Raw genomic sequence first — 19,834 nt, 5'->3', positions numbered from 1 at the left:
GAGTAGGATAGCGATAGAGATTGCGAACTTTTTGAACAAAAGGGTAAGAAAGTTTGATTCTGAAATTTAAACTTTAAATCTATACTCGCTTTCTACGTCATTTGGAACAGTTTCGTAGTTTGGCGTAGAAAATTTTCCCCAGGTTCGTAGGCGTAATTGAATAACAAGAACGCCAAGCTATCTGTAATAAATGAATTCGATATCAGTATCGAATCGTCAAACTTTTCGTCCCGCGATTGAACAGGTTTTGAATTATAAATGGGACGGTTAAGAAAGTTGCGAAAATACATTATCTTAGCTGATGATAAAAGGAGGACGGCAATATTTGAAAGGCGGAAAGGCCGCGATAGATTTACAGGTGTGTTGGAGGTTTGCCCAGAGTTTACGAAGCGATGAATTTTCGCCACGTCGCTTATATATATATACGTACTCGTCAATTATCATTGATGAGGTAACTTATTTTCAGCTCTGATGCACGCGGTTGTATTCGGGAACGTAACCGCCATAATACAGCGGATGTATTCTCGTCGTTCTCTTTATCAGACCAAATGGAGGGACCTGAAGGACTTTTTGGCACTGCATCAGATACCGGACGAACTGAAACAGCGAATGCAAGATTATTTTCAGACAATGTGGTCTTTGAACCACGGCATCGACATTCACGAGGTGAGGGAGGTGTGTAACGCGTAATGTCATCGTGTACCTAATCGCACTCTATGTCGTACCCTGTCGTTTGTCATTTGTTATTTCTGCATCTGGAGCGAAGCTCGGACTCGTCTGCGAGCCGACATCTGAACAAACAGAGTCAACGGAGAGCGATCAACTATCTGGAACCGAAAGCCTGTAATAACCCCGACTGCCTTCGAGGCTTTGCGAACGCACGTAAATCCGTTTGAATATGGAACAGTGAATACGATCGACAATTACTCGCCGTCCTAGTTTTCACCCGACAACTAAAGTTTATCCTTTATTTTTTCATCTTGTTTTACTGCTGTTTCACTACTTCTTCATTTCTTTTTAGTTTTCTATCGTCAGTTTATTGTCACTCAACGGGATCGCGATATAGTTTCTTTTCTATTTTCTATAAATAAACGAAGCACGTAGTTGTTAAAAATGAATTTTTTCAACTCTCGTTACTTCTGGTTTTCTCGTTATACACTTTGCCCGTTATATTTACACTCGCTTTTCGAAATCACGACTCAATAAAATCCGGAAATATTTTCACGAACGTTTTACTGTGCTTCGGATGTCAGTAATAATTGCCTGCTTTGTTCGTTATTAAATCCTCTGTTTAGCTGATCCCTGCTCTAAGCTTATCTTTATTAGACAAAATAACTTGAAATATTTTACAATATAACCGATATCTGTATAATTTTTCATGTAACTCATCATTCACATTTAACCATCGCATTATCCGTGAAACATGCGCTAAATGTTTAGCTAACACTGTATAGACATTTAATATCTGCTTCAGTTGTGGAATCGTAAAATTTGAAAGCTTTTTTTGATTTGCAGATATTAAGAACTGCGGAGGCTGAAATAGAGAACAATCTATTTCCCGACTTTGCTTTCTGAATATTCATACGTAGCCATGGTGCTTGGTAATCATTCATATTCATGTTTATTTATTATATTTTATTTCAGAGCAGTTATGAGAAGACGCGGCAAAAATTTATGCAAATTGATTATCGGATAAGAACAAGTAGTTTTACACTATAGTATTGAAAAATGGAAAACTCCATACGATCGAAAAATTTGAAACTCAACCGAAACAACAAATACTCATTCTTTATTTCGCAATTCACGTATCGCTTTGATCGCTTTTTTATTTCCCACATTTTTGTTTATCCCCCTGATTACGATGCAAAATATCTGCATTAACAACAAGTAACAAAATTTCTTGGTCCAACGATGAGAATGACCGCGTAAAAACGGAAGCTGTAGTTCCAGACTTTTCCATCTAACCAACAGCAGACTTGACATATAACTAACGATGCGGCTGACAGTTTGACCGCGCGGTAGTTTGACTTTCGTTGGTAACATTTCTCGCGGTTTGACGGGCTTAAAGTAAAAGTTACGCAGAACAACGGGCTGCTGGTTATTAGCATCCGACTAAAGTACATTACCGGTTGTTGTTGATACGACGAAACGTCGTATGAATCGCCGTGAATTTAAAGGAAACAAATGACCGATAGCGGCACGAAGGCACGTGGCTTTAGAGGCTGAAAATAGTTGGACGTAGGAAAAAAAAAAAAAAAAAAAAAATGGTCGATGATGATAATCCACAGACGCTGAAGGAGTTTCCCGAAGAGCTCAGAGGCGACGTTTCCATGCATCTTCATCGGGAGATTCTCAGCCTCCCGATATTTGAAGCTGCGTCTCAGGGGTGCTTGAAGCTCCTTTCCCTTCATATTCGCAGCAACTTCTGCGCTCCGGGTGAATTCCTCATTCACAAAGGCGACGCTCTCTCCTACATATACTATCTCTGCAACGGGTCGATGGAAGTTGTTCAGAACAGTATGGTTGTTGCGATTTTGGGTGAGTGCCATCACCAGCTAGTCCATTATTATACAAGCTTCGCCGAAATCGAACCCCCTCATAGGTTCAACAATCCTTGACAATGTCCTCCCAAGATTAGACAATATCATACCACAGCTGACACAATTAAATTTAGCGTCATCTCGTGAATCTTGAGTCACAATGAGTTTCTCTATCTTATGAAATATTCTGCTCGAAACGAAAAATTAGCTTCGGCTTGCAACGAGAGGAAAAAAAAAAAAAAAAAACTTACACAGGATCAATATCAAGGTAAGCCCTGGTGAAAATTTTTTTTTTTCTTGACAATCTTTGAAACACAGAATTGTTACGTAACGAAATTTTACCGAGAAACACAAGTAAGAAAAAAAAAACAAACCAAAGCAACATTCTTTTCCAAGGATGTCACCCAGGTGTGAACGTCGTAATAAATTGAAATAAGAGTGAAAATTGGATGAGCTGCGACGTGATTTTCAGGGAAAGGAGACCTCGTCGGCTGCGACATAAGCATACACCTTCACACTGGAAGTAACGGGGGTGGAACGGGAGGCGGAGGATCCGCGCCAGTCGACGTGGTGGTAAAATCAAGCTGCGACGTGAAAGCACTCACCTACTGTGACCTGAAGTGCATAAACATGCAAGGCCTGGTTGATGTTCTCCGCTTGTACCCGGAATATCAGCATCAATTCGCCAACGATATTCAGCATGACTTGACCTACAACCTTCGCGAGGGTTACGAGGCAGAGGTCAGTTACTTGACCTATTTTGGGTTTAATTTTCGATCAACGAAAAACCGAAAACCAAAAAAGATAAAAAACGTGTTTCTCGCGTTATTCAGCAAGAGTGTGACATGAACGGTGTTACCTCAATGACGCTTCCGTCCATCAGCGAGGACGACGAAAACATTCCTGAGGAAGGCGAGACCTCGCCCCTCTCACCACCCAACAAATCTCCTCTTCACGCAGCTTCAAGTCCCAGACACGCCAAGCTCAGGTAAACCCATCGTGTATTCGATCGATTCTTGCATTATTATTTTTCCTTTTTCTTGTTTTCTAAAACCGTGTTACCGTCGTTGAAAAGCAGTTCTTTGAAACGTAAAACATAAACTCACAAGGCAAGTACGTACTCGAGGTGTGGATCACCGATTTTCTTCGTTCCGTGATATATTGTGGTAGGTCAATAGGCGTTTAGCACATATATTTTCACATCATATTTCGATTGACTAAGAGGTAAAAACTACCCCTGAATTATCCCGCAGAAAGTAGGAGATGCAACCTCTGAGGTTAAAAACATTGCGGATATAGTATCGCCTGTTGATAGGAAATAATGTTTAATTGATTTTATTAAAAAAAATTCAGATTTTCGAGAGTAAGCCTTAGAAGTGGTTTTTACCCCTTAAACGGCTGAATTGGTTTTTAAACAAAGGAAAAAAAAAAAAAACAATACGTGTGTAATATTTATTCATATTGTAATATATTATGAAACTGTAGAATGATGAAAATCAGCGAGGTGTTTTCCTTCCCTTTCCTTGTCAGTCGTGGAAAAATCCACTTATAAAATAAGGAATTTAAATAACTTTCGTCACTCTATCCGCACGCCCTCGAAATTCAGGGACGAATACAAAGAGAGCCGGAGAGCGACGAGAAGCGTGCTTGTTCGAGGAAGGCCGGCGATCATGGCGCAGGAATCGGTCGAGGACCACATCCGAGGATCGGTAGAAAGGCTGGACTCTCAGGTGTCGACCCTTCATCAGGACGTCGCGACTCTGAGCTACGAGGTGATTATAACGTGGAAGCAGGCAACCTCTGGAAACATTCAATTCCGTTCCACTTCCGCTTTCGCTTCCCTTGATAACAAGAGTTCCCGCCTTCGTTCGCAGGTGCGAAACGCTATTCAGGCGCTCCAGATGTTCGCCAGCTCCCCCCAGAGCAATCCGAATCTCCCGGCTCCCTCGGGACGCGGGAGCGGCTTCCTCGCCAGGAGCTCGTCGCATCCTCCCGACGCCCTTTGCTGGGATCCACCTCGGCTGGCCAACGCCGTGACACAGACCGACTGGCCGGTCGACCTCTTCGAGGCCTGGGTCCTTGCCAATTCGCATCGGGCCCTCAGGATCCTGGGACTCAATCCGGAGCTCATTCTCAGACCTTCTCCACGCTCGCCGACGCCATCACCGTCCTCGCCGCCTCCGCCGCCCTACGAACCTCTTTCTCCTCATGCCATTTCTTCGCCACAGTCGCCCCAGTCACCAGGTAAATTCCAAAACGTGTAAAGATGGGTTTTCAGGATTCTTGCGTGTGAAGTTAGACTTCCAAATACATATGATAGAGAAAAATCGCCTAGTCAGTCGGAAGCAATATTTTTAATTATTCTTATTTCAAGTCTTTTATATTGAGTTCCGGTGACATTAATTCGGGTTGTAAACTGTAGGGTGATCATGAAATGGGAAACAAAAAAAAGAAACGAAGAAATTTCACAATTAGCACTGTTATATGTACGTGTTGTGAACTATGGGACATTTAAGGGTTGTTTGTATATTTGTCGTTACTTTAGGGAACAATAATTACACAATGAACAACAACCAAGAAAGAAGCGAGGAACCCTCGACAGCGACGGCATGTCAACCACCTTCGACGTGCTGGGATCACCGCAGTAAATTATCGCACCGTTTCAGTGCCGGCGACGCAGACAATAGTTCCCAGTTATTTCAGGCATTTAACACCCTCCATCGTCTCCCTGAGTCACGTTCGCTGAAATTTGACCCCTTTGACAGTTGAGCAAAAGCCGAGCGTCGCTTCTGGGACAAAGCTCAGTGATGAGAGGCCGGCCTTTGGAGAGGCTGCAGCGCGGTACCCGAGGAGATCATTATGACTAGGAGGCGGAGTGAAAGGCTGTGAGATTAATCGTTTTGTGCCGAGAACTTGAACGGAACTGCAACGAGGAAATACGGGAAGATATTGACCGGCTGCTCTTCTGAATTGAGCAAATTAAAACGAGACCTTGTCGTACCAAGAGGAAATATTTCGAGATGTATCCCAAAGGCTCGATCTATGATACATGGAATACGGAAAACGTGTATGCTTCATTTTCGCGATAAAATTATTACTTGCGACTGAAATTTTTGTCGCAAGTTTAAAATAAAAATAAACCGCGTTATCGTCTAATCCCAGTCTTGATTAGGGTAGTATGAAAAAAAATCAACACGTTGTGATCTCTGAATATGAAATATGTATTCTGATGAATTAGCAAATTTTCGGCAATCCACATTACAAGATGACAGGGTGATGTCCCATTATTGATTATGCAGAAAGAAATGGACGTGTACATATGTATGTATGTACATGCTCTTTTCCTTCCAAACTGGCATTTCGACCTTCCGAAAAGCAATGGGGAATCCAAGTTTTCCGTTGGATACCTGTGGAATAAATCTCGACAGTATTAATTTTACTTTCTTGCCCAAAGAGACAGCCGGATACAGAAATGTATAATAAAAAACAATAGTAGGAATTATGAAATTTTTAAGCATATCCCGTGGCCGTGTATCTATCCATCTGTGAGTATACCTTAACTGATTAAGTAATGAAAATATAATTATATATGTATATTGTCATAGTAGTGCCTAACTACCAAAAGGAGAAGGAAAAAAAAAAACAAATTTGACACAAAGTTCTGTTCGTCTGAACAGAACAACAAATGCAATCATTTTGTTAAGTAAGTGTTAGTAATAATGATAATGATAAAATGATAGTGATAAGCTGTTGTTAAGTCGTATACATATATATTTATATCTTATTCTAGTCAATAAATAAGATCGATATGTATCATTACAGTTATTGTCATGTGAAGATTACGTGTGCTAGTTTACGCATATGTTTTCAGTCCAAAATGGAGCAGAAAAAACTTCAAATTGAAATAGGTGTGAGCCGCAACACAGCAACAGACAACCGTACATCGCTGATATGCAATTAATTACCTCACGTGAATACTTTTTCTTTGTGGAAAGTTTACGCATCATTCGCACATACGTCTAATAATCTGTGAGGTAAATTGAAAAGATAGTGCTAGCAAATTGTGATTGATATGCGCGGTAAAATTATCGCATATAACGTTTTTTTGTATAGTGTATAGTGTGATTAGTTATTATCAATATATTATCATTCCATTGCGTGTTTTGTTTTCGACACTTTCTTTTCGTACGTCAGTACCGAATTATTTGAGACAATAGAAAAATCAATACGAAATCAATCGACTGGAACTTTTTGTTATTAAAATAAAAATTTCAGCGAACATGAAAATTTCATTTTTGAAATGGAATTTTATTCTGATAACCGATTATCTCTGAGTAGTTCAGAAATCTTTTATCGTAAATCTCTGGCTCCGTCTACTGACCGGCAGAATCCTCAGAAACGTAAAAACAGTCGTACTATACAGTTATTGTCAATAAATGCACAATCTGAAAGTATTCGAAGCCATAAGCTGTTACTTATCAAACATTCACCTGGTGACCAATAAATATACACCGACAGATCATACCTTTATGTAACAGTTTCGATATATTGACTTATCACTGCATTGTAGATAGAAAAACCATACGAAATAAAAATTAGCTAGATATTATATAACATTATATTATACAATATAATGTCTTGAATTATAACCGTAAGAAAGGTAATTATTAATTGTAAGTATATCTCAAACGCTATGTTTGGTGTTTTGTAAATATATTTAAAACGTGTGATATAACGGCACGGCTTTGGCCATGCACAATTCTATTTCTTCAATTGATATATCGTCGCTGTAAAATGTGAAAATTTGGCTTCGAGGGGAATTTTAAGAAAATATCGAGCTGGAAAATGTTGTTCAAATGTTGGCTCGTTTAATTTCGAATCACCATATTGTACAAAAATACGAGCCATATCAAAAATGGGTGAAAAAATTAGAGTCGGCGTTTGTGTTAAATAGTTTTGATAAAATGAGATGAGGGGAAAAATTATATATTCACATATCGTAACGATGACAAGTTTAATCTCGTTGATTACACGTATCGCGTTAATTTTAGGAATAATTCTTACTTGTGAACCAGTTTTTCATAAATTACAGTGAGTATGTAGCTGTTTTATAAATATTTCATATATTTTGTTATACTATTTCTATGCTCTCTACGTTACGATCGAATGGAAAGACATTCGAATAAAATTATTTATCTATCTATAACATCTATTATACGCTCACGTACCTATAATATAATTAACAACAAAAAAAGTAAGAATCAATTAATTTGTAGCGTTTGCTACATATACACGATATATTCATACGTACACGTATATGTATATAAACATGCAAGTTCACACGTCTCGTCGAAAGGTGAAGAAATCTTGTGTGCAAAAATTCACCCGAAAATTATACTTATGCCACATGATGTAACGCTTGCATCAATTTGATTCTCACGCTTTTTATCGCCACACACCCTAGTCTACCGTTATACACAGATCTCGTCACGATTCACTGCTATCATTAGAAATTCTTAATTAAAGGCGATAAGTGGAAAAATAAAAATATATTCGACGATGCCTGACTATTGCGAGTCATCTGTGACACGCGAGATGGTGAACGCAGAGCGCGAAATCAAATTACGTGATGAATTTGAAATAGTTTCATTCGCGGTGTCACACTGATTCGTAACTCTCATGTAAGTCATGAATTTTTGCCTGTATCCTGGTGTAATAGACTAGTTAGAGAACCCAACGTCGTAGAGAAGCAATAAATGGAAAATCTGGTCCACGTTGATAAAGAATGGATTCAAATTAAAAACGTGTATATGCGTTGAGCGAAGTCGCTGTCGACTCTTCGAATTTGAAACAGGTCCTTTTAATGTAAACCATTGATCCGTCGATTCGTGATTATACGTAGTCACGCCTGAATGACGAATATTATGGATTTGAAACATGTTTTTAATGAAGAAATTGTTAGGCAAAATTTATATTTACAAGTGCAGGTCACTCAATTATTGTATAATTATATAACTATCATTATAAGAGTCTAATCTCCATCTTCGGCAAATCTTCACATCACATACGTATTAGTAAAGGTCACGGGTTTGGAGACACTGATTAGCATATAAATTCTATTTCTGAAATACAAATATTACATCGTTGTTTTCTTTTTGTAGATTCCATTTCTTCGGATTATCACAAAGCACATAACTCCATCATTTCTAACTTGTAATAATCCCACTGAACTCGTGCTGAATTGTATTGAATAGAATTTTCCCTGTATTTCGTGAAGTGTATGAAGTAGTAAAATTTGCCGAAAGCTGGCTGATCGAGTACTCTTGGTGCGGGAATTCTGAAAGACATAGGCTGTAAATATTCATATCTGTTTACTATATACGTTATCTACGCTATGTTGATAGTTTATACTTATTCTTTGATCAATGAATAAATAACAAATGAAACAATAACACGTAATAACGACTATTTGAATTCAACGCGCAAGCTGCGTACAAACATTCATATTATTATTCTGATACCGCGACGTGATGATGTAGCAAGTAGTACAGAAATACCGACTTATCGATTCTTGAGATTTGCTTTTATCCATCCGATGACACTGGAAATTTCATAAAACATGTAATACTGAATTAATATCTTAATCTTAAATCACTTTTCGTAACCGCTTATTGTTATAACATACCTATATAAACTATAATTTCCAAATTCTGCGACTTCAAAACGTTTACAACTGTACGTTCGAGCCGGTAACTGTTGCCCCTTTTCTCACATTTTATCATTAACGATCCACCCACGCGCTGCAACTACGTCATATTGCAACGGTAATAAGTGCATCGGTGTTAATAACCTCGAGAGGAATTCGTAATACCGGAATACGGAGTACAAGCCCGTGAAAAAGAACAAAATGTCATACATTGGTCGGTAGCAAAATATCCTCTCCTAAACTTTTAACATTTTATTTTAATCGCCAATAAGTACAAATAGAGCCCCGGTTCTATCGTGTAAAGAAGGCAACAAGGAAGTTGCGAAACCGATGTTCGGATGAATCGATCAGGGAATTCCCAAAAGTGAGTGTCGTGTTTTTCCACTTCCTTGAACGAAGTTTCACCGCCTGAGGGCAGCACGTTGCACGATTCGCTTGACGTTATTCGAATGCGTACACGTACTGCCCTCACTTTTCATATTTCCCGCCATCCAAGCATTCTCACTGGTTGACTAAACTTTGCAAACCAGTCAGAATGCTCGGATGGCGGGAAATGGGAATAGTAAAAAAGCGTAATAAAGCCCGTTGTGCGTGAGACAAGCGTGACAAGTGATAGGGTTTGGCAGTGCGCTCAGAGTTCTTTATTCGATAGTCTGCTTTTGTATCGTGCGGCATATTCTCGACCACATTCCGACATTCAGAGTAAGGCGGTTAGTTGAAACCGTTAAAACTTTGCTTTCCGTGCCGCGAGGGTGTGACTCTGTGAATTAAAGTGCGATATTTATAGAAGAAAGGAAGAATCAGGGCTCGTCCACGTTTCGTTGCAGATCACGCATGTGAGTTGAACAACGTTTACTGTTCCTGGAACGCCTTTGACAAAGAGAATCTAATATCTGTAACACTACGAGATATTCCTCGCTGCATGGTCTCTATCCCGACCTTCGCTTAACCTTTGAATTAGGATCAATGAAAGTATAAAGCGTTTGAAACCGCAGGCTGCACAACCACCTACGTGTTTATTATGTGTTTAAAATTTATCCTAAGCTTCTGCTCTACATTTTTGTCAACGGTATTTCTAAGGAAATCATTTATCGTCATTTCCTCCTTCTTTCCTCCAAATAATTCTTGAAGAATACTGAATTATTGGGAAAGTCGAAACTGAGGTATCGGTTTTTATGACCGAACGAATCTTATTTCCGTACAGTAAATAAACTACGTATAATGTGATTAAGCCGAAAGCATGTAGAGTGAGATAAGAGCCTTCGATAAGCTCAACATTTTTCTTCGCACAGTACTACTTTACATTCAGACGAGAACTTTGTTCTCGGTCAGCAATCGATAGTGCGAGTCATCTGAGAAGCAGAATTTCCTCCTTTATAAAAAAAATCTCACTGTAGTTCGTACGTATTTTATCTTTTCTCTATACATTTCTGATCTGAAGTTTCACCACTTTGCTCCACTCAAACAGCACAATCGATAGAAATTTTTATGTTTAATTATGCTCTGAAACGCAGTTTTGTTCTTTAATTCTATAGGCAAAAATAATATTAACACTATCCAAATTTTATGTACAATACTGTTAGCAACACTATCGAACTTTTTTATCTGAGTCATAACGATAAGCTTTGTAGGCAAGTACGTGACAATACCACATCTGATAAAGCACTAATTAAGAGAGTTATATTTTACTAATTACAGAGTGAACCTTAAAAGCAAAATGTCGCTGTATCCGTCCCTGGAGGATATGAAGGTTGATCGCATGATCAAGGTAGGTGAATGCACCCTGTACCTCCTCAATATGTCACATACTGTGTATAGTCTCTTTTCCATGCCTTGTAATAATTCATGTGTCTTTGGTAATCAATACTTCTATGTAACTTCTACCCATCCTACCTAGACCGACTGACTCCTCCATCTCTCTGTCTCTAGGCTCAACTTCTAGCGGATCAACATTACATTCCGCATCCGCCTCAGGTGCCACAAAATCCTCTCCCACAGGCAGCTAGTTGTCCTTCAGCTCCGGAGCATCACATTCTTTATCCAGCTCTTGGCGATTATATGGGATTGGAACTTAGTGAAGATGTGATAGCTGCCAATATGCCTGAGTATGCAGTTGTCAATCGACAGTCGGTATGCAATTCAAACTTTTTATGCTTCAAGTTTTTTTTAAAGCGAGATTCCTACCGAGATACTTGATTATTCGACAAAAATAAATTCACAAAAATTAATTTGATATAAGCAAGCTTGTATTATACAATACCAGAAAATGTTTTTAAATGACATCAAATTTCTCTGTTATCATATGAAATTTGTAAGAGTTTAGAAATTTGCGATATATTGTGTCAATTTTATTTTAACCCTTTGTAAGTTCCTGCCTGAATTGAATGAGCAGCAATTAGCTTTAAACTAACTTTTTATTTTTTTACAGACTGCCTTGGCACCGCAAGCTCCATCAACTGGAAGCTTATCTGGTATGATTGCTCCCCTGTCCGGAAATTCTTTGGGTCTGCAGAGAGCACACGTCACCAATGGCATTCGAGAGGTATATCGATTACTTTCATTACTAATTAAACTTCTGGTATTCAGACCAACCAAAAAACATACAATAATGTAATCAACTTGATTGTATGTTTTCTCGCAGCTGACTCTTTGCAAGGACAAAGATGGGAAAATCGGCATGAGAGTACACTCTGTGAATAACGGAGTGTTTGTTTGCCTCGTGAGTCCAAACTCTCCGGCATCTATGGCAGGTCTACGTTTTGGCGATCAAGTATTGGAAATAAACGGAGTCACTGTGGCTGGTTACTCCATGGATCAGGCGCATAAGCTGTTGCGCAAAGCTCCTAATAATGGTATCAAAGTCATAGTTAGAGATAGGTAATATGCTCATTTTTCAACCTGTTCGTATTTTTCCAGCCAGAATTAGTTTGAAATAAATTTAATCTGTTATTTTAGACCATTTGAAAGGACAATCACATTGCACAAGGACAGCGTTGGCCATATCGGCTTCCAATTCAAAAATGGAAAAATCACTACATTGGTGAAGGACTCTTCAGCTGCTAGAAATGGGCTATTGACTGACCATCAACTGCTTGAAGTTAATGGCAAGGTAAACTTTGAGAAGCTTTGTTGAAAGTAATATATGATGCTTTGAATTACTTTTTTCATACACAGTTGTTCATCGAATCAGTTGCCCTAACTTGTAACTAAATTTGATGTATTTTCAGAACGTGATTGGGTTGAAGGACAAAGAAATTGGTGCTGAAATTGAAAATGGTGGTGATATCATAACTATCACAATTATTCCTTCCTACATTTACGAGCACATGATAAAAAAGTACGTCAATTTTTACTTAAACTTTTCATTTCCTACAATATTCTGCACAAAAATTTTCTTTCTCCTTACAGAATGTCCGGCAGCTTATTGAAATCGGGAATGGATCACTCCATTCCTACTGCTTAAAGGACGGCAGTGGTGATTCGAGACCATATTTTTCCACTTTCAATTAAATCTAACCCAAGTATATAATCAAGCGATAAGAAACACGTCATATTTACTTGAATTCATTATTATCATATAACCGCTGGTTATTGAGTTATCTTTTGCCATTCACTGTAATGATGGTCAACTGAAAATATGAATTGCATTGGTAAGGAATCAGCGAATGGTAACGAAGGCGTTTAACTTTGTGAATCAACGAAATTCGTTCCAAACAAAATAATTTAAATAAACAAACCTTAGACTGTAGAATTATCTTATACGATGGCTTGATACGCAGGAAATCATTAGATTTCTGGATCGGCATCGCCGAACAACGTTGCCTTAGTTATTGCACTGTCATTAATGTGCCAATTGACACCACTACCTTAATTTTTTTTACGTTATAGAGAACTTAGAAGTATTCAATTATAAACGAAAAACGAAAGAGAATATCGTATTCGTATTATTCGTTGATCTTTTGAACGGGAGATTAATGAAAATGTGTACGCGAAGAGACTGAAAAGTGCATCATATAATACAGCGTTCAATAACTCACGAAGTCAATCAATAATTATATTGATTTTCGAAGTAATTAGTTGCTGACCTGCGCAAACGTGATACCTTCATGTTTAGTTTTCATCTTTTCAATATTGGTTTTCTAAGACTCGTTACAGTTTCCATTTCATAGGTTTCAATTTACCGGGATATTCCTTTTGGAACTTAAAAATAGATATTTTTCCTCGCAGCCGAATTTCATATCGTGATAAAAAATACCATTTAATGTATGCTTGTTATTAGTGTAATATCCGTTCCAGTTTTAAAGTAACAACATCTGAACATTCAGACTATATATATACATAAACTTAATGTAACGATCAAATATTTTATTACTGAACATGTAGAGGAAAGAAAACAGTTAGTATATGGTAGCGTTAGAATTTTTTTAAAGTCATCAAATAGAAAATACATTGTTTATATAATTTGTTACTCGCTATTTCTCTAGTGCCATCTATTACCTAATCGAGGTAAATGAAAATATAGTATATATGTTATACACACAAGACACGCTCACACACGGTATATATTTATAACGTAGCGTAGAAATATGTATTTTGAACAATCAAATCCAATCCACGTAAGTTTATTCTAATATATAGTCGTGTCTTGATAAGATAATTAAGATATATATATAATGCATTTAATGTACGTGATTTTTTGTAATACGCGATTCTGAACGTTATATTATAAATAAAAATTGCATAACAAGCCGGCGCGTTCTATTCGAAACTCACGTAAATGATCGAGAAAGGCCCTTTTAGACACCAGCATTATTGGACACCGAAAATAATCGGAATCTATATTGGTCCCGGGAATTAATTCACACAGCCGGATCGTACACCAGCGATGTTGCGGAAACGGTCCATGAGCCTCCAAAGATTGAATACTCGTAAATGTATTCAAATGCTCGATTAGAACCTAAATTATCAGATGAGGAAAAGTAATGGTGAACTCCCATTATCAGACTTATCGTGGAAAACGAGAGACTCTTCTATTCGAAGTGGAAACTTCAGCATTTCTTTTCCATGTCTGATCAGGCTGTGTCCAATCGGGGCTGTGCCGAATAAATCTTGGTGTCCAATCGTTGCTAGTCCACTAAATCTCATGTCCAATATAACTTTCGATTATTTTTTATGTCCAAACGGGGTTCACCCAAATGATCTATAATTATAATTGAACGATGAATCAAGTGGAATTTATTTTTCGTAACGGGTAGATTTGTAGCAGTAATAGCGTTGTGGCAGTATTTCGAAATCAGCCTTGGAATGAGAAATTCTATGGTGAAACTAATCAGACATAGTACGATGCATCCGCAGTAAATATAAAATATACTTCGAATTTTGTAAGCGCTTTGTGTTTCTGAAAACTCGTCCGGATTTTTGGAACTTAGGATGTTTTTAGCGTTCGTTTCGCCGAGATCCCAATATTCCATAATACCGGCTTCCGCCAGGCGTAAAATTATGTTGTCAATTGGTTCCCGAAGGTACGATTTGTTACTAAAAGCCATAACGACGGGATATCTCAGCACGCAATCGCCGAATGTGTGAAAACGCAATGATTCGTGATCTCTGATGATCTCCTGCTTCTCGTAATTCACGTAAGAAGCTCGAGTTAGCAGAGCATAATTCGCATCGTACTTCAGCTTCTGCGAAATATTCGTATCGTTATTATCAACCGTAAATCGTTCGATCATTATAGGGGTGATCGCGCTCTCGTTGACTTGATCCTTGAGAACTTGAAACTCATCGAATGTACCTCCGACCACTAAATTTTCATTTATTATTCCTTCCTCGTCGACAACCTGCTGCGTGCCTCTGTCCGTGGCCAAAATCGAGGCTAATGAACTTTTGTAAGCCGTCGTCATCACTGTCGCGTAAAACAGATAGACTAAGAGCATGACTCTACCTCCCGTTGATAATGACTCATGGTGTACGGGATTTCCAAAGTGAGTTTGGATGACGTCGAGAAGTATTGCGCCAAATCCGGGCCTTGATCGTTTATCTGAGAACATAATGGTATTACGGTGTCCTGAGAAGAATCTTTCACAATATTGTAAGAAACGAGACATTCAATATTGTTAATCGATAATTGGTCATACTCATTTCACTCATCGTCAGTTGCATGAAAATAAGCGAGTATTATTCGATTTACCAGCTAAACGACAGTTACTGAAATGATATTTAGAAAGTTTGATCCTTCAATGGTATTTTCTTGCTGATTTTTGGTAATTTAAAAAATTGGAATGATTGTACGTTGACACATTTTATTTATAATTTTTAAAAAACCGAATAACTCACCACTTTTTGCCACCCAGATATTTTGATGAGCGTGTTCGGTGGCACAGCTGATGATGAATATGAGGCCAACCCAGATCCAGACGTTCCAAGAAAATTCGACCAAAACGGTATCATTCTGCCATCTTATCATGCGGGGAACAGCCCAGACAACGCATTCCTCATCGTACGGTACAGACATAGTAACTGCACCTCGAAGATAGTTCGTCGGACGTAATCGCCCGATACCAATCTCCGAAGTTCCAACAACAACGTCCCACGAGACGGCGATTTTTTTCGAAAATCCCGTTCGTTGCGCCATGGCTGGGTACTTCAGTGCCAAGGTGAAGTTGAGTTTATCAGCGAGTACTAAAAGTAATTGACCTTCTCGACCCCCGATTATGGTCAACGAACCGTTGAAGTTATTTTTTATTACCATTTTGGGTTGGAAGATCGTTGTGGTAACGTGAACCGGACATCGGTTAAAATTTTGTCGCTGCTGGTCTACATTTTTGCCAGCTCTGTCAAAACCGAAATCTTCTTGCCAAACGGTTTTCAGACGAATGGTCAGCGAGCACTTTGGCGTAAAGAAATCACCGTAAAGTTTTACCACCCCGTCGTTGACGTGTGCAAACTCGATGTATCTGATGGTGTCTTGAACAGGCAAATGGAACATCAACCAGATCTTGTGCCTCTCAACGATTCCGTTGAAGACAAATAAAACTCTGCACTCCCTGCAGCGTGACAGAACGTCATAATTTTGGTAGTACGTCTGTTTGTTCAAATTTGCTAGGAAAAATACGACCAAGCTTCCCGGGCTGAGTTCTCGTGGATAACGAAATTCTTCAGATTCTGTATAGATCACGCACGGATAGCTGTCTAGCAATGGTCGAGTTTGTTCTACGTGACTGGAAGTCGCTCCAAGGATCGTGATGTGCCGAGTCTCGTATACTTTCAAGAACACCTCTTTGAAATCTTTAAAAAATCTCTTGAGAACAGCATCAGTTCTACAGTTTGACGGAATCACCTTTTTCAACAAAGGATATCGCTCCGAATTCACTCCCTGGCAAAGTACAAAGTAAAAGCACAGACTTTTCATCACCGAGATATACATCGTGAATTATTCGTGATCTAAACAATTGGGATTTAGGTTTCAGTGCCAGTAGAAACCAAAACCTGTTTTTCGTAATTGTACTTCTCCTAATAACACACTTGGGATGAAATCATCTTGAAATTATTCAACGTTGCAGTTATACTGATAATCGACGCGAAAGAGCTTACTTATCATCACTTTGCAATCGTAGTTAAGCAGTTATTCACCCCATTCAGTGTCGAATGCATAAAAAACCGTCTTTTATTGTAGCTCTGAGCTGTGCCCGTTACATTCGATATGTGAGGCTTCATCTAGTTGCCAACATCACGTCAACTAGTTCTACTTCAGCCAGAATAACATTCCCAAACCCAAAGGCGAGGTCGTTAATGAAACTCTCAAGGGATGTCATACCCTTCTCACAGTGGCAGAGAACTTGGAAACGTGATGTGCCATAATAATTCATCGATCGCGAACTAATCACGCCTCAACTGGTACTTCATCGCGAAAATTATTGATCGAATCTGATGTTATTCTTTCTTCGACATCGAACAACTTGACTTGATGACTCCTAGCCAACATTTTAACACGAGAAAACACCACCGATAATTTTGAAATAATATAATAGAAGCCTTCGTTTCGTGCGTTAACATCACGTGTGGGATAATGATGAATTTTATTGTTGCGTACGATCTTCTTTCCGAAGGAACATAGACGTCTTAATGTTTCACATTTTAGCGCGCATGTTTATTATAACACACGCAACCTGAACGTTATGTTATAAATAAAAATTGAAGTAATAACCGTTGCGTTGTGTCCGAAACTCAAGTAAATAATCTATAGTTGAAAGATGAATTTAATGGAATTTGTTTTTCATTGTAGGCACGTCGACTGTAGTGGTAGCGTTGTGACGGTATTTCGAAATCAACCTTGGAACGAGTAATTCCACGATGAAACTAATGAGACATAATAGGATGCATCCGCAGTAAATGTAAAATATGCTTCGAATTTTGTAAGCGCTTTGTGTTTCTGAAAACCCTTCCGAATGCTTGGAATTTAGTATGTTTTTAGCGTTCGTTTCACCGCGATCCCAATATTCCATAATACCGGCTTCCGCCAGGTGTAGAACTATATCGTCAATTGGTTCCCGAAGGTATGACTTGTTGCTGAAAATCATAATCACGGGATACGTCAGCACGCAATCACCGAACGTGTGAAAGCGCAATGATTCGTGATCTCTGATGATCTGCTGCTTCTCGTAATTCACGTAAGATGCTCGAGCTAGGATAGCATAATTGTCGTCGTACTTCAACTTGTGCGAAATATTCGTATCGTTATTATCAATCACGAATCGGTTCATCATTATCGGAGTGATCGCGCTCTCGTTTCCTTGCTCGTTGACAATCGCGAACTCATCGAATGTACCTCCAACCGCTAAATTTGCGGCAATTATTCCTTCCTCGTCGACAACCTGCTGCGTGCCTTTGTCGGTGGCCAAAATCGAGGCTAATGAACTTTTGTAAGCCGTCGTCATTACGGTCGCGTAAGCCATATAGACTAAGAGCATGAATCTACCTCCTGTCGACGATGATTCGTATTGCACGGCATTCCCAAAGTGAGTTTGGATGACGTCGAGAAGTATCGCGCCAAATCCTGGCTTTGATCGTTTATCTGAGAACAGAATGGTATTACGGTATTCTGAGAAGAATCTTTCACAATATTGTAAGGAACGAGACATTCAATATATTCAATATTGTTAATCGATAATTGATGATATTCAATTGCATGAAAGTAACCAAGTACCATTTACCAGAAAAATGATAGTTGACATTTGCTTCCAAATTGATCATTGGTTTCATCTAATTTGATGTCAATCAATCACATCTGATACCTTTTCTGAGAGAGACACTTTACATCAAACTAACGATGAACTTCACACTTAATCGTGACTGGCGTGTTTTTTATATGAATAATGGTCAGTAGTGATACAGTAACAAACTGAAATGAGTTTCTAAAGGTTTCAAGCAATATTCATATTTGTGAGGAGTGCAATTGAACATGTATTAGTACATTTTACCTGCAACTCACTAATAATGGTTTCCTTGTTCTGAAGAGTAACCAACTCACCACTTCTTGCCACCCAGATGTTTTGATGCGCGTGTTCGGTGGCGCAGCTGATGATGAATATGAGGCCAACCCAGATCCAGACGTTCCAAGAAAATTCGACCAAAACGGTATCATTCTGCCACTCTATTATACGGGGAACAGTCCAGACAACGCATTCCTCGTCGTACGGCATGGAAATAGTTAGTAAACGTAGAAGATCCTTCGTCGGGCGTAATCGCCCGATACCAAACTCCGAGGTTCCAACAGCAACGTCGTACGTGATGCCCATTTTTTTCGAATATCCCGTCCGGTTGGCCATGACTGGGTATTTCAGTGCCAAAGTGAAGTTAAGTTTATCAGCGAGTACTGAAAGTAGTTCACCTTCTCGACCTCCGATTATAGTCAGCGTACTATTGATGTTACTTTTAACGACCATTTTAGGTGGAAAATTCGTCGTGGTAACGTGAACTGGACAACCGTTGAAATTTCGTAATTGCTGGTCCAAATTTTTGCCAGCTCCGTCGAAGCCGGAATCTTTGTTCCAAACGGTCTTCAGATGAATGGTCAGCGAGCACTTTGGCGTGAAAAAATCACCATAAAGTTTAACCGCCCCGTTGTCCACGTACGCAAACTCAATGTATCTGATGGCGTCTCGAAATGACAAATGGAACATCATCCAGATCTTGTCCCTCTCAACGATTCCGTCGAAGACAAATAAAACTCTGCACTCGCTGCAGCGTGACAGAACGACATAATTTTGGTAGTATGTCTGTTTGTTTAATTCTGCTAAGAAAAATACGACCAAGCTTCCCGAGCTAAATTCTCGTGGATAACGAAATTCTTCAGGCTCTGTATAGATCACGTGCGGATAGCTTTCTAGCAATGGTCGAGCTTGTTCTACGTGACTGGACGTCCCTCCAAGGATCGTAACATGCCGAGGGTCGTATACTCTCAAGAAGACCTCTTTGAAATCTTTAAAAAATCTCTTGAGAACACTGTCAGTTCTACCGTCTGCCGGAGTTTCCTTTTTCAATGAAAGATACCGCGTCGAATTCACTCCCTGGCAAAGTAAAAAGTAAA

The 19,834-nt window shown here is 39.0% G+C and overlaps 2 protein-coding genes across 11 annotated transcripts in view; both read left to right on the top strand.

Moving 5' to 3' along the window:
* Positions 1-9,020, top strand: part of LOC124297648 (potassium voltage-gated channel subfamily H member 8) — an 83,322-nt gene extending 74,302 nt beyond the window's left edge. For 7 of the 8 annotated variants that reach the window (XM_046748898.1, XM_046748900.1, XM_046748893.1 and 4 more), the window contains 7 exons: positions 467-675; positions 2,289-2,538; positions 3,013-3,281; positions 3,374-3,528; positions 4,147-4,312; positions 4,415-4,784; positions 5,086-9,020. In XM_046748898.1, the coding sequence (XP_046604854.1) occupies positions 467-675; positions 2,289-2,538; positions 3,013-3,281; positions 3,374-3,528; positions 4,147-4,312; positions 4,415-4,784; positions 5,086-5,309 (1,643 nt within the window). In that variant the 3' untranslated portion in view covers positions 5,310-9,020. The remainder of the gene's footprint in view (positions 1-466; positions 676-2,288; positions 2,539-3,012; positions 3,282-3,373; positions 3,529-4,146; positions 4,313-4,414; positions 4,785-5,085) is intronic. The other variant, XM_046748895.1, reaches the window with a different exon arrangement.
* A 780-nt stretch (positions 9,021-9,800) lies between these two features.
* Positions 9,801-12,955, top strand: LOC124297645 (syntenin-1-like). 3 transcript variants are annotated; one of them, XM_046748887.1, is made up of 8 exons: positions 9,801-10,018; positions 10,945-11,014; positions 11,176-11,376; positions 11,675-11,788; positions 11,888-12,123; positions 12,202-12,355; positions 12,474-12,583; positions 12,655-12,955. In XM_046748887.1, exons 2-8 carry the CDS (start codon positions 10,964-10,966, stop codon positions 12,707-12,709), a joined length of 921 nt encoding a protein of 306 aa, XP_046604843.1. In that variant the 5' UTR covers positions 9,801-10,018; positions 10,945-10,963; the 3' UTR covers positions 12,710-12,955. The 3 variants fall into 3 exon arrangements, with proteins under 3 accessions (XP_046604843.1, XP_046604842.1, XP_046604844.1); XM_046748886.1 differs by having other exon boundaries at positions 9,801-10,082; XM_046748888.1 differs by lacking the exon at positions 9,801-10,018 and adding an exon at positions 10,626-10,646.
* Positions 12,956-19,834: the final 6,879 nt, after the last annotated feature.

This window comes from Neodiprion virginianus, chromosome 2 (genome assembly GCF_021901495.1).
Source record: "Neodiprion virginianus isolate iyNeoVirg1 chromosome 2, iyNeoVirg1.1, whole genome shotgun sequence".
Classification (NCBI taxonomy): domain Eukaryota; kingdom Metazoa; phylum Arthropoda; class Insecta; order Hymenoptera; family Diprionidae; genus Neodiprion; species Neodiprion virginianus.
Note: the sequence above shows the minus strand (reverse complement) of the source record. Positions and strands in the feature narration are given on the sequence as shown.